The 18,204-nt window shown below is 40.8% G+C and overlaps 5 protein-coding genes across 6 annotated transcripts; 2 read left to right on the top strand and 3 right to left on the bottom strand.

Annotated features, from left to right (window-relative positions):
• Positions 1–835: 835 nt before the first annotated feature.
• ndufa1 (NADH:ubiquinone oxidoreductase subunit A1) lies at positions 836–2,759 on the bottom strand. The gene is made up of 3 exons (XM_083980943.1): positions 2,499–2,759; positions 2,322–2,411; positions 836–997 (listed from the first exon to the last, which is right to left on the bottom strand). Exons 1-3 carry the CDS (start codon positions 2,598–2,600, stop codon positions 977–979), a joined length of 213 nt encoding a protein of 70 aa, XP_083837069.1. The 5' UTR covers positions 2,601–2,759; the 3' UTR covers positions 836–976.
• A 1,423-nt stretch (positions 2,760–4,182) lies between these two features.
• On the top strand, positions 4,183–9,418 carry upf3b (UPF3B regulator of nonsense mediated mRNA decay). Its single transcript, XM_083980935.1, has 10 exons — positions 4,183–4,419; positions 5,288–5,394; positions 5,489–5,595; positions 5,714–5,812; positions 6,001–6,111; positions 6,217–6,260; positions 6,361–6,549; positions 6,643–6,800; positions 6,895–7,219; positions 8,360–9,418. Exons 1-10 carry the CDS (start codon positions 4,309–4,311, stop codon positions 8,588–8,590), a joined length of 1,482 nt encoding a protein of 493 aa, XP_083837061.1. The 5' UTR covers positions 4,183–4,308; the 3' UTR covers positions 8,591–9,418.
• An 862-nt stretch (positions 9,419–10,280) lies between these two features.
• Positions 10,281–12,697, top strand: rpl39 (ribosomal protein L39). The gene is made up of 3 exons (XM_083981316.1): positions 10,281–10,377; positions 10,692–10,795; positions 12,512–12,697. The coding sequence occupies exons 1-3, from the start codon at positions 10,375–10,377 to the stop codon at positions 12,558–12,560; spliced, it is 156 nt and encodes a 51-aa protein (XP_083837442.1). The 5' UTR covers positions 10,281–10,374; the 3' UTR covers positions 12,561–12,697.
• Positions 12,698–12,978: 281 nt separating this feature from the next.
• On the bottom strand, positions 12,979–15,070 carry sowahd (sosondowah ankyrin repeat domain family d). Of its 2 annotated transcripts, none has more exons than XM_083981314.1 (2): positions 14,762–15,070; positions 12,979–14,594 (listed from the first exon to the last, which is right to left on the bottom strand). In XM_083981314.1, exons 1-2 carry the CDS (start codon positions 14,859–14,861, stop codon positions 13,444–13,446), a joined length of 1,251 nt encoding a protein of 416 aa, XP_083837440.1. In that variant the 5' UTR covers positions 14,862–15,070; the 3' UTR covers positions 12,979–13,443. The 2 variants fall into 2 exon arrangements, with proteins under 2 accessions (XP_083837440.1, XP_083837441.1); XM_083981315.1 differs by having other exon boundaries at positions 14,835–15,070.
• Positions 15,071–15,268: 198 nt separating this feature from the next.
• On the bottom strand, positions 15,269–18,142 carry pttg1 (PTTG1 regulator of sister chromatid separation, securin). Its single transcript, XM_083980506.1, has 6 exons — positions 18,030–18,142; positions 16,694–16,786; positions 16,450–16,589; positions 16,285–16,366; positions 15,730–15,891; positions 15,269–15,372 (listed from the first exon to the last, which is right to left on the bottom strand). Exons 2-6 carry the CDS (start codon positions 16,779–16,781, stop codon positions 15,293–15,295), a joined length of 552 nt encoding a protein of 183 aa, XP_083836632.1. The 5' UTR covers positions 16,782–16,786; positions 18,030–18,142; the 3' UTR covers positions 15,269–15,292.
• Between the last annotated feature and the right edge of the window lie 62 nt (positions 18,143–18,204).

Here is an 18,204-nt window from a genome sequence, read left to right as displayed (position 1 = left end):
TCAAATTAATTTTTTCATGTCGTGGCTTCAGGACACTTGGGTCAGTACGGACGAGCAGTATGGAGGTATTTGGATGTTTCATAGTGTGTGTTTTGGACGATTCAAAAGTGAACTCTATCCGCCGCCATTATTATGAAAATCTGTTGCCAGCCGGACCCCCCCTGGAACTCCAAAAGCGTTTTGATGACTCTTTCATTCTCCAAACCCTTCCTTGGCATGACGGTGAGTAATGATTGGTAAAAGTAGAAGTATCCCTTTAAAGTGTCAATTTTATTGTAGATTGTATTTTTCATGGGTCCTAAGAGATTTTTTTTTAAGTGGAAAAAAGAATAGGTTTGAAACTCTTAGTATGGTATGGTTTGTGTAGCTATGCTCTCCTATTTTACATGTTTCTCAAAAAACAAGCCGGTGAACCACCGTGTATTCTATTCTATTATAGTGCACTTTAGGGGAATAACTTCTCTGTTTCACTCACAGTGGTTTATACGAGCTCCTGTTTTAAACTAAAATGTACAGCATGGTTGGCTCTTGTAACCAAAGGGGTTGTAATCAATTATTATTGCAGTTGGTTCATTTAGTTCTTATTTGTTTTAATAATAAAATGTTTCAATCAGATCAATGCGATTAGTTTGACTTCTCTCAGTGGCTGGTGGTTCGTGCTTCAGGACTGAGACAGTAGATGTGTCATAACCACCATGAACAGACACTGATACATTTCTCCAGCACAACAGTGAATTATCAGCTGTAAAGTATAAAATCCACAAAAGGTGTAAAAGCATTTGTGAAGGTAGAAGCCCACTCTCTTCCAACATACGACCCAAGAAGCCTCAAAAGATTTCCAGTGTGGAACAGTTTAATTGTTTAACAGGAACAGCCGCTTTAAAAGACTGAAAAACAAACAGCCGAATGTTAAATATAATCTTTTAATGTACAACAAAGGACTTTCTTCTCATGGGAGTCTTCATATTCCTGGTCGTTAGTGGATGTTCTCAAGTCCCTGTTGTTGAGAAAAAAGAAGAGAGTATCAGGAGTACAGTCACATTAAAACGGATGAGTTGTTTCAATATTATTTTATGTGCAAAGTTCACTGGGATGATCAGTTTACATGTTTAATTTAAAAAACAGACAATTTAAAAACTTTCATAATGGAAGAAAGTCCTAAATTCATTGAATTCATTCATTCACTTTTCTTCTGCTGTGTCAGCCATTTAGGATTTACCCTCAACTTTCAGTGATCCAACTGGAAACGAGGCTATAATCTTATTGATCAGGTGGTAGCTGGTGGTAGTAATGTTTTTGGGAGGTTTTCTGACCCTGTCAAACATGGTAGTGTAACTCAGGGCTCCATACCGCCCCTGAATGGAGGCATTTTGCCCATAATAAGTACATTTTTCATTTACTTGCACAACCAGTAAATTTACCTTCTTTTTTTGACACTGGTGAAACATTAAATGGACGACTCAAATATCTTGAATCTGTCATTACAGGTGGCAGGCCGATATGTGTAAGGATCGTGAATGAAAGGGGAATGATTGAGAATATTTGCTTTGCAAGTGGATTTACATGTGCACCCCTAAATTTTCTGCTTGTGCTCCTTAAAGTTTAAGTTGGGGGCCACTGTGCTCCTCGTAAAACAAAGTTAGTCTGGAGAACCTGGCATCACTCCAGTAAAGCTATGTAACATACCGGTATTCATATTGCCTTTTCTAACTATACATAAATCAGTAGTCAGTAAGTGTCAGATGTGCTGAGTCTCATAAGTGCTAGTGGATTGTCACATGCTGACACACCAATACCTGTGCATTTGTTTGTGGATGTTAATAAATGTAAACATCTGTGCTGTGGTGGTTGGTTCTGTTTTGTTATTGGAGATAAAACACAACAACTCTCAAGAGAAAAAAGGGCTGACAGTCACAAACAGAGCTGAACTGAGGTAGTGGATGTGCAAACCCCCTATAAAAAAAACCAGGGGAGTCTGTGGTGGAAGTGGAACAGCCTACCTCTGCATATTAGGACTGCACAATCACTCGAGCACTTTAAGTCTCTATTAAAACTAATCTCTTTCCTTGGCGTTTTAGTTTTATATGTCTTCACTTTTGTTGTATTGCATGTTTTACTGTACATTACTTGTATCCCATTTAGTTGTATTGTTACTAGTTTTTGCTTGTTTGTCTTATTGCACAGCACCTTGGACAGCTTGGGTTGTATTTTTAAATGTGCTATATAAATTAATATGTATTGTATTGTATTGTACTGAATAATGACAAAAGGCATCAATAATGGTGCAGCAGCCTCTTGACGCGTGGATGATGTGGACTCACCTTGGACTGGTGGTACTGTCCGTTTCCAGAGACGCGCTTGTCCCTCTCCATCAGGTACCAGTACCACGGGACCCGGGCCAGCCTCTTCTCCTGCAGGAAGCATTACTGTCTTTAATCAGAGCAGATCAAAGTACAGAAACAACAACAACACGGTCACCACCACATCTCTCTGCTCACCTTTCCTCCGTTGGTGAACTTGTGGATCTGCGCGGTGGCGACGCCGGGGATGATCATGCACACCGTCATGATGGCGAAGCCGGGCAGGATCTCGTACCACATGTTGAGCTGCTCAGCTGTCAGGGGACTGGGGGTGAAACTTTGTGGACAACCGAGTTGTCCCCGACACGACCCTGTGATCAGTTTATTTTTTGCTAAGAAGCTAACAAAATGTCGCCGACCGACCGCCCGGACGTCCTCTACCAGTGAAGAAGGAAACACTTCCTGTCGAGGGGTTTTCAAAATAAAAGCGTTGCAATTCCGGTTTTGGTTTATTGTGAAGACTTTTCTTTTCTTTTTCTTTTTTTTTCTTTAAAAAAAAAATGTCTTTATTAAACATGTAAACAAGAAGAACAAATACAATGACATACTCATTTCTGTCCATATGTGCAAATCAAATCACAGTGAAAGAAAAATCACACCTGCATTAGGAAATCAAAAACACCTTCTATAAAGGTTGCTGCTTTTTTAAAATTATTATTACTATTCAGAGTATTTATTTATTATCTTTTTAATTAACATAGGATTTTATTTTGTATGCTTTTATTCTATTTGAATGTTCAGATTTTTTGCACTTCTTTTAATCTAGGAGCACACAATTTCATCTCGTGTACACCGTACAAGAAATGACAAATAAAAAACCTTTGACCTTTGAGTACCAGACCCTATAGAGAGTTTAAGATGAATAAATTAAATAAATAAATAAACTAAAATAACCAAAAGGAAAATAAATAAACAAATAAATAAAAGATACTAGGGGTTCAGCACAACTGAAGTATTTCCATAAGTGTATACAGTTTCTTAGTTTGGGCGCTATTGTGAAGATTAAATAGTATCACAACACAAAGGTAACACAAATACAACAGTAGGTCAATTGAGAACATGTAATACAAGAAGCAGAAAAAAATAACATAAAAGTAGAAGAGCTCAAGCAACTAACACATACATCATTCTTGTACATCAGAATAATATTGGAAATGCAGTTACTCTCCACCACAAATGAAATAACCCACTAAAATAAATTAAACTTCTTATTTTGAAGATTTGATAGTTTCATAACACAAAGGTAACACACAAATAAAGTAGAATAGTAGGTCCAGGCAACAAAACAAGCAGAAGAAAATGAAAATAATAGCCTACATCATTCTTGTACATCAGAATAATACTGGAAATGTACATAGTTACTCTCCAACTACATACAGTACGAAATAACCCACTTAAATAAATTAAACTTCTTATTTTGAAGATTAAATAGTTTCATAACACAAAGGTAACACAAATATATAGTAGAATAGCAGGTCCAGGCAGCAAAACAAGCAGGGAAAAAAAAGAAAAATAAATAGAGGAGCTCAAGTAGTAACCAACAAATACCTACATCATTCTTCAGAATAGAATAGAATCAGAATAAAATGCACCAACATACAAACCTACGAAATAACCCACTAAAATAAATTAAACTTCTTCTTATTTTGAAGAGAAGTCGAATAAAAAGAAAAATGTACTTCTTGTTTGCTTGAAAAAAAAAATCAATAAAGATAAAATATTGACAGATAATCTGTACATTTGATTCATGGATGATTTGATTACATTACATTACATTGATGTAAAGCGACAGCGCCGCCGTCCGGTGGGAACAGGAACTGCAGAACAAACCGCCAGAGAGGAAGTTGGTCGGTTCGCTGCTAGCCCGGCGGCTAACTGGCTAAAAAAAAAAAAAAGTAAACAAGTGTGTGGGGGGTGAGATGAAATTCGACAAAGAAGCTTTTCAGCCATGAAAGAAGATAAGGAAAACACTCGACCGAAGGAGAGGAAAGTGGAGATAAAGTGTGAAGATGGAGAAAAGACGGAGAAGTCCAAGGAAAAGAAAGAGACGATGACAAAGGTGAAACTTGCTGCTAGCTACGTTAGCTTCGGTTAGCACAGACACACACACACACACACACACAGCCGTCACTTACGGACACTAATTATAGTTTTAATGTCACAACGGCGAGTTTCTCACCAGCTGTGCTTTTCACATCTGGAAAACAGAGACTTATTTTGTGAAGGATAAAGTCGGTTCACACCAATCTGTCCCCTAACTTTAAGTTAACAGTATCCTGTTGTTTCCCTCTCTCTCTCTGGTTGTTTTCATGAAAAACGGTGGAAATAATTCATTTTCTTTATTATTTCGCTCCCCCGATTTATGTTGAATTAAAATACCTAATATATTGTGTCCTTCGCACCTTATCTGGTACTGTTTGGTGTGGTTTTTGCTTTTGTTTTGTTGTAATGAATCCCCTACATATTTTTGCACTTATACTGCACTTTAATTTTCACCTGCGTTATTGTTATCCTCATTTAAAGTTTGTATTTTTCAATTGCTGAGTTGAAAACAGAAGGAATTCCCGTACACACAACTTGCATATGGTCTTTAATCCTGGACAAAGCAACGTTTCGGGTCTATACGTCTATACTTCCTCAGGCAGAGTTGAGGCATTGAATACAAAAAAAAACCTTAAATGGTAAACACACAAACAAAAGCAACCAATTAGAAACAAGGTGATTAATCACTGTGTGATTAGCTGATCAGGTGAGTATAACCTTACAAAGTCACCACAAAACAGAAAGTTGTCAATTTCTTGACTTGAGTAAACACTGAGGGTTCACTGTGTATCAGGTTATCTAAGCTACACAGGTAGATGTAGCAGAAAATGCTCAATTAAAAATTAAAAATAATAAATGAACAACTGTGTTTAATGTTTTCACAGATCGTGATCAGGCGCTTACCACCAAGTCTGACCAAAGAGGAGCTGGAGGAGCAGCTGCAGCCGCTCCCAGAGCTGGACTACCTGGAGTTTTTCTCCAACGACACCAGGTGAGTTTCTCCAAAGAGGGTTCATCAATTAAAAAATAATTGATCAACACTTCGGATAATAGTTAATCATGACATGGTCTTTCTGTCCTTTCAGCCTTTACCCACATCTCTTTGCGAGGGCTTACATCAACTTCAAAAATCAAGATGATATAGTCCTCTTCAGAGATCGCTTTGATGGATATGTTTTCATCGACAACAGAGGTAGGTAGAGTGTGAATCAGTGTTTAAATAAATAACATAGAAACACAACATAGATTAGGATTTTATCAGTAACACACTGAGGTTTAAAGCTTGTCTACGTATTGTTTGTCTGCAACAGGACAGGAGTATCCTGCCATTGTTGAGTTTGCTCCCTTTCAAAAGACTGCCAAGAAAAGAAGCAAGAAAAAGGATGCCAAATGTGGAACGATTGCTGAAGGTAAAAGATTGAAAAGAAATTTGCATGTTTTGCTGTATAAAGAAATGAGATGTACATATTTACTGAGATAACCATAAGTATTTATTGACTATGCACTTCATTTTTATGGTTAGATTTGTCAGTCATGAAAAGAAGTTACAAAAAAGCTTTTTTATCTTCTACCTGTGCCTGATGTAAATTTCTTTCAGATCCTGATTACAAGAAGTTCCTTGAATATTATAATGGAGATGAAGAAAAGTTTACATCAACACCTGAGACCCTGTTGGAAGAGATTGAGGCAAAATCAAAGGAACTTGGAGGTATGTTGACACTATAGTTTCCTATATTACAAGCTGTGATGCCAGAGATGCATATATGTTAAAAATATACACATAACTTAAACCTACTTCGTCTCTTCCTTCAAGGTAAAAAGACAACTCCTCTGCTGGACTTCCTGAAGAACAAACAGGTAAATGTGAACAGCACCGTGTTGTATCATGTATCTGTTGCTCTGTTTAATTGTACGATGACGGGTAGACTGACTCATGTCTGGTTTCACTGCCCTTCAGAGAATCAGAGAGGAAAAGAAAGAGGAGAGAAGGAGGAGGGAGCTTGAACGCAAGCGTCTGCGGGATGAGGAGCGTCGCAAATGGAGGGAGGAGGAGAGAAGAAAACGCAAGGAGGCAGAAAAGATGAAGAGAATGGAGAAACCCCAGGACAAAGACAAGGACCAAGTTAAAGAAGAACCAAAAATTAAGGTGTGTGTCCTTCGGTGGAGTGAAGCAGTTTAAAACAATTTCCAATATCTCAGCATTTGTTTTAGTTTTTTTTATCTGTGTTGAACTGTGCAGCTCCTGAAGAAGCCAGACAGAGGTGACGATGCTGATTCTGAGAAACCAAAGGAAAAGACCAAGAAGCCAGAGAAGCCAAGTAAAGAGGACAGATCCATGGGGAGTGCCGATCACAAGAAGCGTCACAACATTGAAAATAAAGAGGATCGGGGAAGGAAGTTAGTTGCTTCAGTCCTTTATGTTTATTTATCTTTTAATCACATTGTTCACTTAGAACAAAATATAGAAACAGGATTTGTGTTTTACACACAGAGGGGACGATGACGGACGGAAGGAGTTCAGGGACCGTGATGCAGATCGAGAGCGCGACCGAGACCGGGACAAAGAGCGGCGGCAGAAAGAGAAGGAGCGCATGAGGCGTCAGGACGAGGAGCGGCGGAGACGGAGAGAGCATCACGACGGAGAGAACTCGTCCAGGAAGCGCGACGATGAGGTGAAAAAAGAGAAAGAGCGCAACTTCGAGAAGAAAAGGGGAGAAAACGCAGGAGATTCAATTCACTCTGAGAGGCCGGAGAAGATCACCAAAGACAACAAGAAGGACGAGGCCAGCAGCAAAAGGGAGCGGCTGCGAAATAAGGTGACAAGTCTAATCTTTAGAGTTGTCAAGTGGTTTCTTTGATTTTTATTTTATTTTTTTATTTATTTTACAATTTCAATAACACTTAAGATTAGGGAACACATTTTCACCATTAACTAGGTGCTTATTCATATGCATATAAGTAGCTTACTAGCTCCTTATTAGTAATTATTAAGCAAGTATTAACACCTTATTCTACATAGCCTTATTCTACCTCTAATACACCATGAATTAAGATTTTTCCTGATATTAACTCATAAGTATAGCTTATTCATTGTAAATGAATGCATTGTTCTTTCTGAATAATGATGTGAATAACCAGTGGGTTATTGGGGCCTTGTACAGGGGCAGTAGCACGAGAACAGTAATTCTTCCTTTATCACTCTGAATTAGTATAGCATTAATGCATTAATTTACAATGAATAAGCGATAATTAGGAGTTAATATCAGGAAAAATCTTAATTCATGGTGTAATAGAGGTAGAATAAGGCTATGTAGAATAAGGTGTTAAAGCAGAAGTAAGTGGTCCGGTCGTTTTCGCTAATGCTGCGTTCCAGGCAGGCTTTTGAAATCGTAAATTACAGCTTCAAGTCACAACTTACGACTTTGTAGCGTTCCAGGCAACCCTGTTTTACCGGTGAAAGTCACTATAACGGCCACTCGTAACTTCCGACCGGTGAACTCGTACCAGATCGAACTGGTACGACTTCACGGTCGGAAAAATACGAGTTTCCTTGAACGCACCATAACAGTCCTCGTCCCTACGTCACCACATTCACGGCGTTCCTTGGCTGCACACACAGCCCTGCATGCCGTTCTCTCTCCTCATTGGATAAAAACTGTAGGATACGATAAATGTTTTCTCCTCGGCTCAGAGCAGAGCAGAGGGACTGAGAGACCCGTGTTTCAGTCCAAACACTCTATGTAAGTGATTGCTGTCGGAAGATATAACTATTTAAGACTTATATTAACACAAATATATCACTTACTTCTGCTTTAATACGTGCTTAATAATTACTAATAAGGAGCTAGTGAGCTACTTATATGCATATTAATAAGCACCTAGTTAATGGTGAATATGTGTTCCCTAATCTAAAGTGTTACCACAATTTCTAACTGTTGCGTTTGTGTGTGAATCAGGATCGACCTGCTATTCAGCTGTACCAGCCGGGGGCCAGGAGCCGCAATCGACCTACAGGTGGAGGAAGTGGAGGAGGTGGAGGTGGAGGTGGAGGAGGAGGAGGAGGAGGAGGAGGAGGAGGAGGAGGAGGAGGAGGAGGAGGAGGAGGAGGAGCAGGAGGGGAATCCAACTCCGCCGACAGGAAGCCGGATCCTGAGACCAAGAAAGTGGCCAACAAGGGAGACGACTGAGCAGATTTCTACTTAAGGCATTTTCAGTTTGATGAGGAGAGGGCAGACAGGCCTGTGAGGCTCTGAGCAGCGATGTGGTGCCTCAGGGGGCGACCTGCACTGCAGATGAAGCAGGGCTACATCTGGCTCTCCCAGTCTCAGAGGCGGAGGTGTGGTGATGGAGCCTCTTTAGTGCCTGAATGTGACCCCTCTTTTTGTTTAATTCGCTAGGAAAGGTAACAGTAACCTTTGGGACGAGCTTGGCTGTAGGGCACTTTAGGTGAAGCCAAAGCTTTTCCTGGACCACATGAACTCAAAGTGACCTTATTTTCAGTATTGTTTTCTCTGGAAAAATAGTTCACATTGCAAACGTCAGCTTTTTTCCTTGTTCATCCAAATCCAAATCACAGTCTGGAGCTATGAAATAATCACTCCACATGTTAATTTTGCCAAGCTCATCGATATTGTTTCCACGCTGTCTTCAGAGAGATTTCTGTTGTAGCATTGCCATTTTCAGTGTAACGTGCACACATAAGACATTTCATCTTACTCTGCCTGAGGAGCTGCTGGATAATTCAAATGTATGTGCAGAGCTGTTATTAAAACGCTCTGTAACTTTAGAGTAGCCTCATAGGAACAGTAAATACCTAAGTTCATACAGCAACAAAGGAGAAATAGCCATTTCTGTCTAGACTGCCGTTTGACAGGCATGCCTGCATGAACACTTCAGAGTGATCAACCTGTGGCCTTCCCCCTTTTATAATCTGAAACATTCATCTGTGATGCACTAAACTGAACATATCAGCATGAAAACATATCACAGCTGGTGATGCTAACATACTGGAAATAAAAAAGGTCTTTGCTAAAGCTCATGTGTCTTTTTGTCTCTTTGGAGTGGACTGAGTTGAGGTGAGTTGTTATTTGATAATGATGTGGTAGTCCATTGTTCATCTCTTTCACCAATCATATAGTATGGAGAGGCCTGATGAGCTGCTGAAACTAGTATTGCTGCTGAAACTTCATTATTCAGTCCAAGAAATTATCTATTTATTTATATTCAGATAAGGGAGCATACATTGAAATAAAGCATTACACACCCAACATAAAAGTATGCTCCAAAGCTGTGTGCCTTTTCTAGCAGTAATGCCCTGATGATGAATCCATTGGTTACTTTGCTGGTAAAAGCAAAATTTGAAAATGATTTATTAATAATCCTAATACTAAAATGATGTAAAAAAGAAAAGAAAAAGTAATGTTTTTTCATGCCACTTTTTTACAAACATATTCTACTAAATGGCAGCTATTTCTCCCCTTTAGTTACTGATTGCATTACAGATAAGACAAAACATGACTTTAAAATATATAGTTGTTTCTTTTACTTCATGAATTCATCTATTGATTGATTTATTTGTGTCTAGATATTTTTTGGTAATTAACATGACACACCGACCTGCAGTTAATGCTGGTGATGATAACTGATATCGCCGACTAAATTAATCAATTGAGTAATCCAAGAAATTACGTGTTGAAAATATAAAGAATAAAGAATTATCATACAATAATTTCTGCCTCAGTGAATGGCTTTATTTATTCTTCTTCCACCACCAGTTCAGTTTCTCCACCGCCACCACGTGGACACAGCAGGTGAAGCCTCGGCGCAGTGTGATGAACAACCCCCTCCAGCAGGTGTCGCTGTCCGCAGACGTCACAGCTCGTTCGCTCGGCGCTGATTGGATAAAAGCGGCCGCGTCACTTCCTTCTCTCTCTTCGACCACTGCCGTAGTGGGGAAAGGACTGTGGACAAAATGGTAAATACGAAATCTTTAAACATCGGCATCATCAGCCCCATTAAACCCGCACCGATGCCTAAAGTGTCGAATAAACACCTCAGTGGTGCCGTATAAATGTAAATGTTGTGTCTGAAATTATGTTTACAAGCGTTTTAAAGCGGGCACGTCGATGCTAGCTGTTAGCTTCTGTGCCGTGCTGCGCATGTTGGGTCCAGTTTCACTCCGTAAATGTCGTAAATATATACATTTGAAAGGCTTAGAGACGTGGCTTTTGTCCTTAAAAGTTGTTAATGTGTAGACTTGGTCTTAACGGAGTTCTTTGTCGTTCACAGTCGTCCCACAAGACTTTCAGGATCAAGCGCTTCCTCGCTAAGAAGCAGAAACAGAACAGGCCGATTCCTCAGTGGATCAGGATGAAAACTGGCAACAAGATCAGGTAAGTGTACCGTGTGTGTACTATGTGCTTTGCAACAGATGAATTAAAGGTGCTGTGCATGTAAAGTAAAGCAGCATTGTCACTGAGGCAGTATATGAAGGGTCTACCCAGACTGTTGAGAGCTTAGCTTCCTGCTCCCCCAGCACCAGGGGACATGGCTACATCACTAAAGTTAGTGATAACATGCCGTTTTTTAACAGTATAAACGCACAAAACTCTAGAGAGATGGTGAATTGTGCTGGAAAACGCCACTTAATTCTAAATTTATCCACAATACCTGTTGAAAACACTATACTATCTGCAGAGGCTAGAAAAGCCTGCTGAAGATGTGGTGTGTTTTCAGCATTGTGGTCATTTTGGAGGTGGTGGTGTTCAGCAGTTGCATAGACTTCTAAAATGTTTGTCTTGGTGAAGATGTACACTTTAACCACCATGGTTGGATTTATTGCACAGCTGTTGCATTAGACTGCAGTAGATGTTTTAAACTTGCTCTGCTATATTTATTTGCAGTTCTGTCATAAATTCAACAGTTAAACTAAAGATGTAGGGGATATGAAGGTTAAATATTCAACCTGAGAGCTTGGGTGCCTCTTGTAATGGTTTTAAAAGTTGCACTTGGACAGTGCACAGCATGCATACATTATCATTAAGTGCAAAGAATATTACTTTGTGACTAATGCAGGAAGTTTCATGTCAGGTAAAGCAGGTCTGCAATTGCAGCACTTTGTTACAGTAGAGTGCTGTCATTAATCCTGCTGAGAGAAGCTTTCTGCTGCGGAGCTCTCACTCCTCATCGCCCTGTAGGTGATGAGGCGGCTCTGTGGCTGAACATTTTATTTGCTCAAACAGTGAGTCTACCCAGTAAATTGTTACCCTGAAGGATTTTCCCTGTTGTTGCTTGTGTCTGTAATTTACTGTGGTCAGGAACTCGAACCATAATTGTCGCAATGATTTCCTGACGGTGGACAGTTGGTTTAATTTTTCTTCCAAATGTATCTACAAGTAGATTTTTAAGCAGAATCAACATCCATCTTTAACACTTGCTACACAGCACGACGTGGTCAGTTTTATGGCCTGAAACTAGAGCAGCATCAACAGAATTTGCATAGTTTCAACTCAACCTGGCCTTAGTTTTACTATGTTTGTGTGTCTGAATATGTCTGGTTGTCTTGCACTATAGTCTTCACAGTTTGAGGTTATTGATTGTGAGATATTTCCTCAAGGAACCCTTTTTAAAAGGATCCATCTCCAGTTTATTATTTACCCCGAAGTAAAGCTGAATGGCTACAATAGACACACCAACAGACTTGTAAGGTGGTGGTATAAGATTTGAAGTTTGCTTCATCTTTTACAGTTAATGTTCTGCAGCTGTTTTTAGTCATGTCAAATGTTATGATCCCTCTTCACTTATCACCCTCTCAGGTCAACAGATGTTTGTATGTAGCAGCCACTGTCAGAATAAAGTGATCCCTCCTTTGTTGGAAGGCAAATGTTAAAGTTTCTCCACAGAATTTTGTGAAAATGTAATTGCGTTTGTTTGGTGGACACAACAAATCAAACGTTGGGTAAACGAATAACTGAAATGAGAAAACGTACCTGCATATCCATCTATAACGAAATGGGTAGCAGATTTTTATAACTTGGTCATCTTGTGTGTTTTTTTTTTCTTGAAAATCTAAATGTTCCATTTCTTTTCTTTTTATTGTCTCATATCAGGTACAACTCCAAGAGAAGACACTGGAGGAGGACCAAGCTTGGCCTGTAAACATGAGGATCCCAGGATCCCAGTGTCCCTCCATCCCAACATCTGCCAGGACCTCCAGCTGCAGGGCCCGACCGCACGGAGGGAGCCATGTTATCTCGTCATGTTTGATAATAAAAGATCTGTGATCAACATTGAAATTCTGTTTTCTGGTGTTTTCCCCACACGCAGTGAAGCTGAACTGTCTAGTTGCAGGATTTTTTTTTCTTTTTCTTTTTAAATCAAAACCAAACATCACGTGGGTGGGTGTAATGTTGACACAGCTTTGCAGAAAACACTGCTGGTCAAAAATCCTACTGTAGTAGCAAGACAAACTATCATGTGTTTGCTTTGCTGAAAGTGCTTGAAATTGAGAAAACTTGACAACATCAGCACTTACTAATATTAGAGCTGTTGACAGAACTGGAGCAGCTGCACAAAAAGAAATACAGATTTTCTTTATTAAACAGCTGTGATTTGAAAATACAAAATAAAACTTTCTTATAGAGTTATTATGACATGATTGTTTTAGGACTCATTGGAAAGCAGCAGCTTCCTGGAGAAGTAGTGCAGTGATTCCCAAATGGTTGCCTGTTTTCCAAGGCACAGCTTTGTCTCCCTTGTGGTAGGTAATGGCTTCACTGGACACATCCATTTTCCCTTCTTGCATTGTTTAAGGAAAAAAAGTGGAAGTATCAAGTGTTAGACAATACAATCTCACGTTTATCCCTCATTCCCCATCTTATCAAGTTTTGTTTACAGTGAATAAACATCGAAATGCTATGAGAATCTTAGTCTGGCAGTTTTCCACAGTCAAGGAAAAACTTGACAGAAGTATTTGCTTGTTAAGTATCGACTGACCCAGGGTGGGAGTTAAATGTCACTTAATGCACATTATTGGATGGAGTTATAAATATTTGTTCCTAAGAAATGAGGGCAGCAGTCTTTTAAAGGAGCCAAACCTCCAGCCGGGGCTGCGGTCAAAGGAGTTCACTTCCTCCGCCTGTCCGGCATCGACCTCATCACACACCACGGTCAAGTTGTGTACACCAGAGCCTCTGCTGCTGCTGCTGACGACGCTGTTACTGTTGTTGACGTTTCTGGTTACAAGTGGCGCCGCACACCGTGACCCACCGCCGCTGCTGTGCTCGTCGTCCCACGTCCCCAGCAGCTCCTTCATCTCCGGCGGCGCGTCCGCCCGCAGGTACTGCCAGGCTCTCCTCCCGCTGTAGTCCATGGCGTCGACGTCGGCGCCGAAAGCCCCGACCAGCAGCTTGATGATCATGTACTGTCCGTGCATGCTGGCGACGTGCAGCGGGGTCAGGCCGCCGCTGCCCCGCAGGTTCACGTTCACGGGGATCCGCGCGCCTTCAGAGTGCCGCAGCAGCCTGAGCAGCGTCTCGTCCGCCCCCCTCTTGGCCAGCCAGTGCAGCACCGAGTAGCCGCTGATGAAGTCCTTCCTGGTTAGCAGATGCGGGTCCGCGGAGATGAAGTCCAGGATGGTCTCGTAGCTCCCCTCCACGGAGGACAGCATCCACGCGTGCTCCATGGGACTCAGAGCCCAGCCCGCGTCCTGCGGCTCCGAGGAGGACTCGCTCTGGGTCTGCGAGGAGGACAGGACGCTGCTGAAGCCGCTGTGTGACGCGTTGCTCAAAAGCAGCTCCTTCAGGTATTTTTTACGCATAGCGGGAGTGAGCGTCTCCCTCTCCACTGGTCCTCCGTCCGTGACCTCCTGCTGCCTCTGCAGCCTCGACCTACGCTGGAAGGCGCTGGGCATGATGACCTGCATGCCATATCTGGACAGTCGCTCCACAACGGAGCGCTGTGTGTCTGTCCCGCTGCTGCTGCTGCTGTGGGCGACGGCATCGCTGACAGCTGGTTCAGATCCAGTTGAGTCACGTCCAGCAGCATCATCCGATCTGCATTCATACATGCTGCTGAGCTCTGTGTATCTGTGTGTGCGTGCAGAGCCACTTCCTTTTATTTGGACAACACCCCGAAGATATGTCACATTATAGACTGGGAACAGTTTCCCATCCACTCCTCTGGACTCTCTGCCTGCACCGGGGGAACATTAAGTTTATTTTTAACACATGCACACAACACCTGAAACATTGCATTAATGCATAAACGCGCTAGTTTAAAAACAGTCTGAAGCACAGTCACTGCTAGTTCCTCATTTTTCCCAACGGCTTTAAGTAAACATTCAGTTTCCTTAAACCCACATTTCAAATGTTGACCAGATTTGATCCAGCCAGTCACCTGCTTCAGGCTGCTGCCAGTCCATTGTTCGCTCACCTGTTCTGTGTCCACGGCGCATACCATACCGACTCGACCAGAAATGAGCGCACACACTGATACTACTCCATTTGAATCAGCCAGTCAGCGTTTCAGCCCCGTCGACGACATTAGAGCAGCCTGATAAAAAGCTGAACATAGTTATTTTAAGAAATTATCCAGAAATAGTGAGACAAAGTCAAGACGTGTCTCTTCTTCCTTTCATAAGAGGAACTGAGACAAAGTTCATTCTAATCTCAGGCAAAACCAGTGACGAGATTCCCTCACATGTGACCACTGATGGATTTCAAAAAAAAAAAAGCAGGAAGTAATGCACTGGATATTTCGTTGCTATTTTTGCAGCTTGTTATATAAACAGACTGGATCAATGCAAATAAAAAGCAGACAGTTGGAACAAATAAAACAGCTTTATTTCAGAGCATAAAATGTAGTCGTTACAACAAATAAACAAACATGCATTAATAATCAGCAACAGGTGGAAGTTCAAGAGTCAGTTCGTCAAGTGTTTGAAGAAAGGCGTCCAGCTCCGAGCAATAATCTATAAAAGAGACAAAGTTAATGATACAGTAAGTTAATGATAGTTGTAGTTTCCAACCTGTGCCCCATACTTAAACCACTGTAGTCACACATGGCAGACAGTAGTCACATACTATACAGTGCTGCTAAGTGTTTTGTCTCAGTCAATTTGACCTTCATTCGTTATCTGGATAGCAGTTAAATACACACAATAGTTCTAAAAAGCCAAGTCCTAAGCTTTAAAGAATGCATTTAAAAACATTTAAGCAACACTATTCAGCTCATTTGTACTATCTCTAATATTAAACTAGAGGGGAGAAAAAATAATAAAAGACTGAACATAATTTAAAAAAATAAAAACACAGCATTAACTTGATACCTGAACGTTTTGGCATCTTTACTGGTGACAGATCTGGGAGTGGATCAAACTTTTCCTGGTTCTCTTCGTACAGATGTGGAGCTTGTGTGAAGCTGCCCAGTCCAGGTAGAACAAAGGTACCGACATGAACCAAATCTTCAGGGATGCTGTACTTCTGAAACTCTACAAAGGTTTTGAGGGGAGGCAGGCTTTAAAATGCCAGTCAAAACAGAGGAAAATACTCAAGAGTGAGACCTAGACATGTCATCATGCTGTATTTTGCACGCTCATGTTCTCTAGTGCAGCCAACGCAGATAGCATCAATGTGCCAAATTAATCCTGAGGAAAAAAAAAAAAATGAATGGACTCAAAACAAAGTCAGTGTGACTCTGTGAGATTGACCCAGGCAGCGTTTTCATCCAATGTTCATTTCATGCCTTAAATGTAATTATACCATGAAACAGCCAACTGCACCAATATAAACTATGCTTTAAAACGGCATTATAGTAAAATACGATGAATATTTGGCAGCATTAACAAGTTAATGTGTGAAACTGTTCCTGAAGGCGATGTTACCTAGTGGATCATAAGGAATGAACTTCTCCATTTCTGGATATTCCTCCACTTCCATTAGAGGCGCAGGTGTGACTTGAGGTTCCTGAGGAACAAAACATTGCTTTAGTGTACAGCCTGACATCGGTTTCAGATGAAATAAACTGACATATTATGGTCTATTCCAACCTGTGACTTTAGGAGTTTCTTCTCTTGCGTGTTGACAACAGGGGTTAGACCTTTTTTGTTGACGGTACCAAAAGCTTTACGCCCAGACGGCTGAGGAGTCCTGATGTTTTTGGCAATTGCTGGAGATTTCAGGAGTCTCTCTAGTGGGAAAAGAACATGACAGAGTTTTTAGTTAAATGTGAAAATTTAACACAAAATGAAGGAGGGGGAAAAAAAACGACTACTAACAAACAGCTTTTCATACCTGGAGCAGACTTAAGTCGATGGCGCATCTCCAGTGGAGGTGCATGGAGGCGTGCATTTTCCTGCTCTGCAAATATTATGTCAGCCATTGTATCTAAGGAGACAAGTTGACATTAGCTACTGTGACTCAACGTCAAAATCCTTTACCTTTAAACAGACATGAGTAGCAGACATTTTAATTTGTGTCAGGAAAAGTTTAAAAGATGTAATGGCTGCATTCAACTTAGATTTGTCAGCCGTAGGGACCTGATATTGTCTTTGAAGGCTGATGGGAAATCAATGGGCATTCTGCGTTTGACATTTTATAGAAAATGACATTACTCAGTAAACGAATGCTTAAAATAATTCCCAGTTGCAGGCCTAACAGGCATGAAAAAGAAAAACAGCAAATCGTTACATAATGACACTTTAACCAGCAAATGATTGAATTTTTTTGCATGAAAGAATAAAATTGATCCTTGATATTTAATTGACTACATTGCAGCATGAAAAGTCATCACATCCCAAAAATATAAACATCTGAATTAATGTCGACTGTTTTTCCTGCAAAGGTATATAGTTGTGCTGGTCATGTCAGATTAAAAAAAAAACCAAGGTGACAGTGGCCCTCATTTATCAAGCATGCCTAACAAAATCACCAATTTCAAAAACTACCACCATATTAATGTACAGACAATTTGTGATGCAGGCCAGAATTTGCACCAGATCCTACCAGGCTTGATAAATGAGGTCCAGTGTGACATTAGGTCCAAGTGTTAATAGCCACTATGGCTGATGGCCAGCCTGTGTTTACTCAGCATCACACACACACACACCCCATCACCATAGTAACAGTAAAGAGCAGCTGATGCTAATGGCCAATCTGGCAGCGTTACAGCACTTAATAGTTGTAGCTGGCTAACATAGGCACTTATCTTGTAAACTAATCAGAGACAAACTAGTTGTTGCTTCATTGTCTTTTTTATCCGTGTTTTCATTTACCCTCACTCTGCTGTCTTGCGTTTACAACAGTCTTAAATAAGTTTAGTTTGATCTGTTTTGACATTGCAGGGGCTAAGGAGGAGGCGTAAGTAAATGCAAGGTAAGTTAACGCTTGCAGCTAGCCACCACTTTACTGCAGTGCAGACAGTTAGAGACAGGTTTAGTTGTAGTTTAAAAACAAACAAACGTCACATGTCTGTTAACGGCTGTAATTTAAAACGTATCGTGAACATAGACTGTAAAAAAAACGAGACGACGCTGAAGTTGTCGCCGGTTAATAAAACTGACTCGTATGATGTAAAAGCGCTGAGAAATACAAGGGTAGCTCTGAGACACTGTTGTTAGCTTAACCTTACCTCCGTTAAAAGTCGCTGGTTGCCTCTTGGTAAAAATCAAGAGCTGTTTTCAAATGAAACGAATGCAGCCGCCGCGGTTCCTTTTTAAATTCGCTGCCATCGTCCTATTGGTCGCTAACCCGGTGGGCGTGTCCTAAACAATAGCCCTATTTTACAACAAAAATACACAATCATA

The sequence above is a fragment of the Trachurus trachurus genome (assembly GCF_905171665.1).
Source record: "Trachurus trachurus genome assembly, chromosome: 10".
NCBI lineage: Eukaryota > Metazoa > Chordata > Actinopteri > Carangiformes > Carangidae > Trachurus > Trachurus trachurus.
The sequence above is the reverse complement of the archived record's forward strand: the minus strand, read 5'-3'. Positions and strand labels throughout refer to the sequence as shown.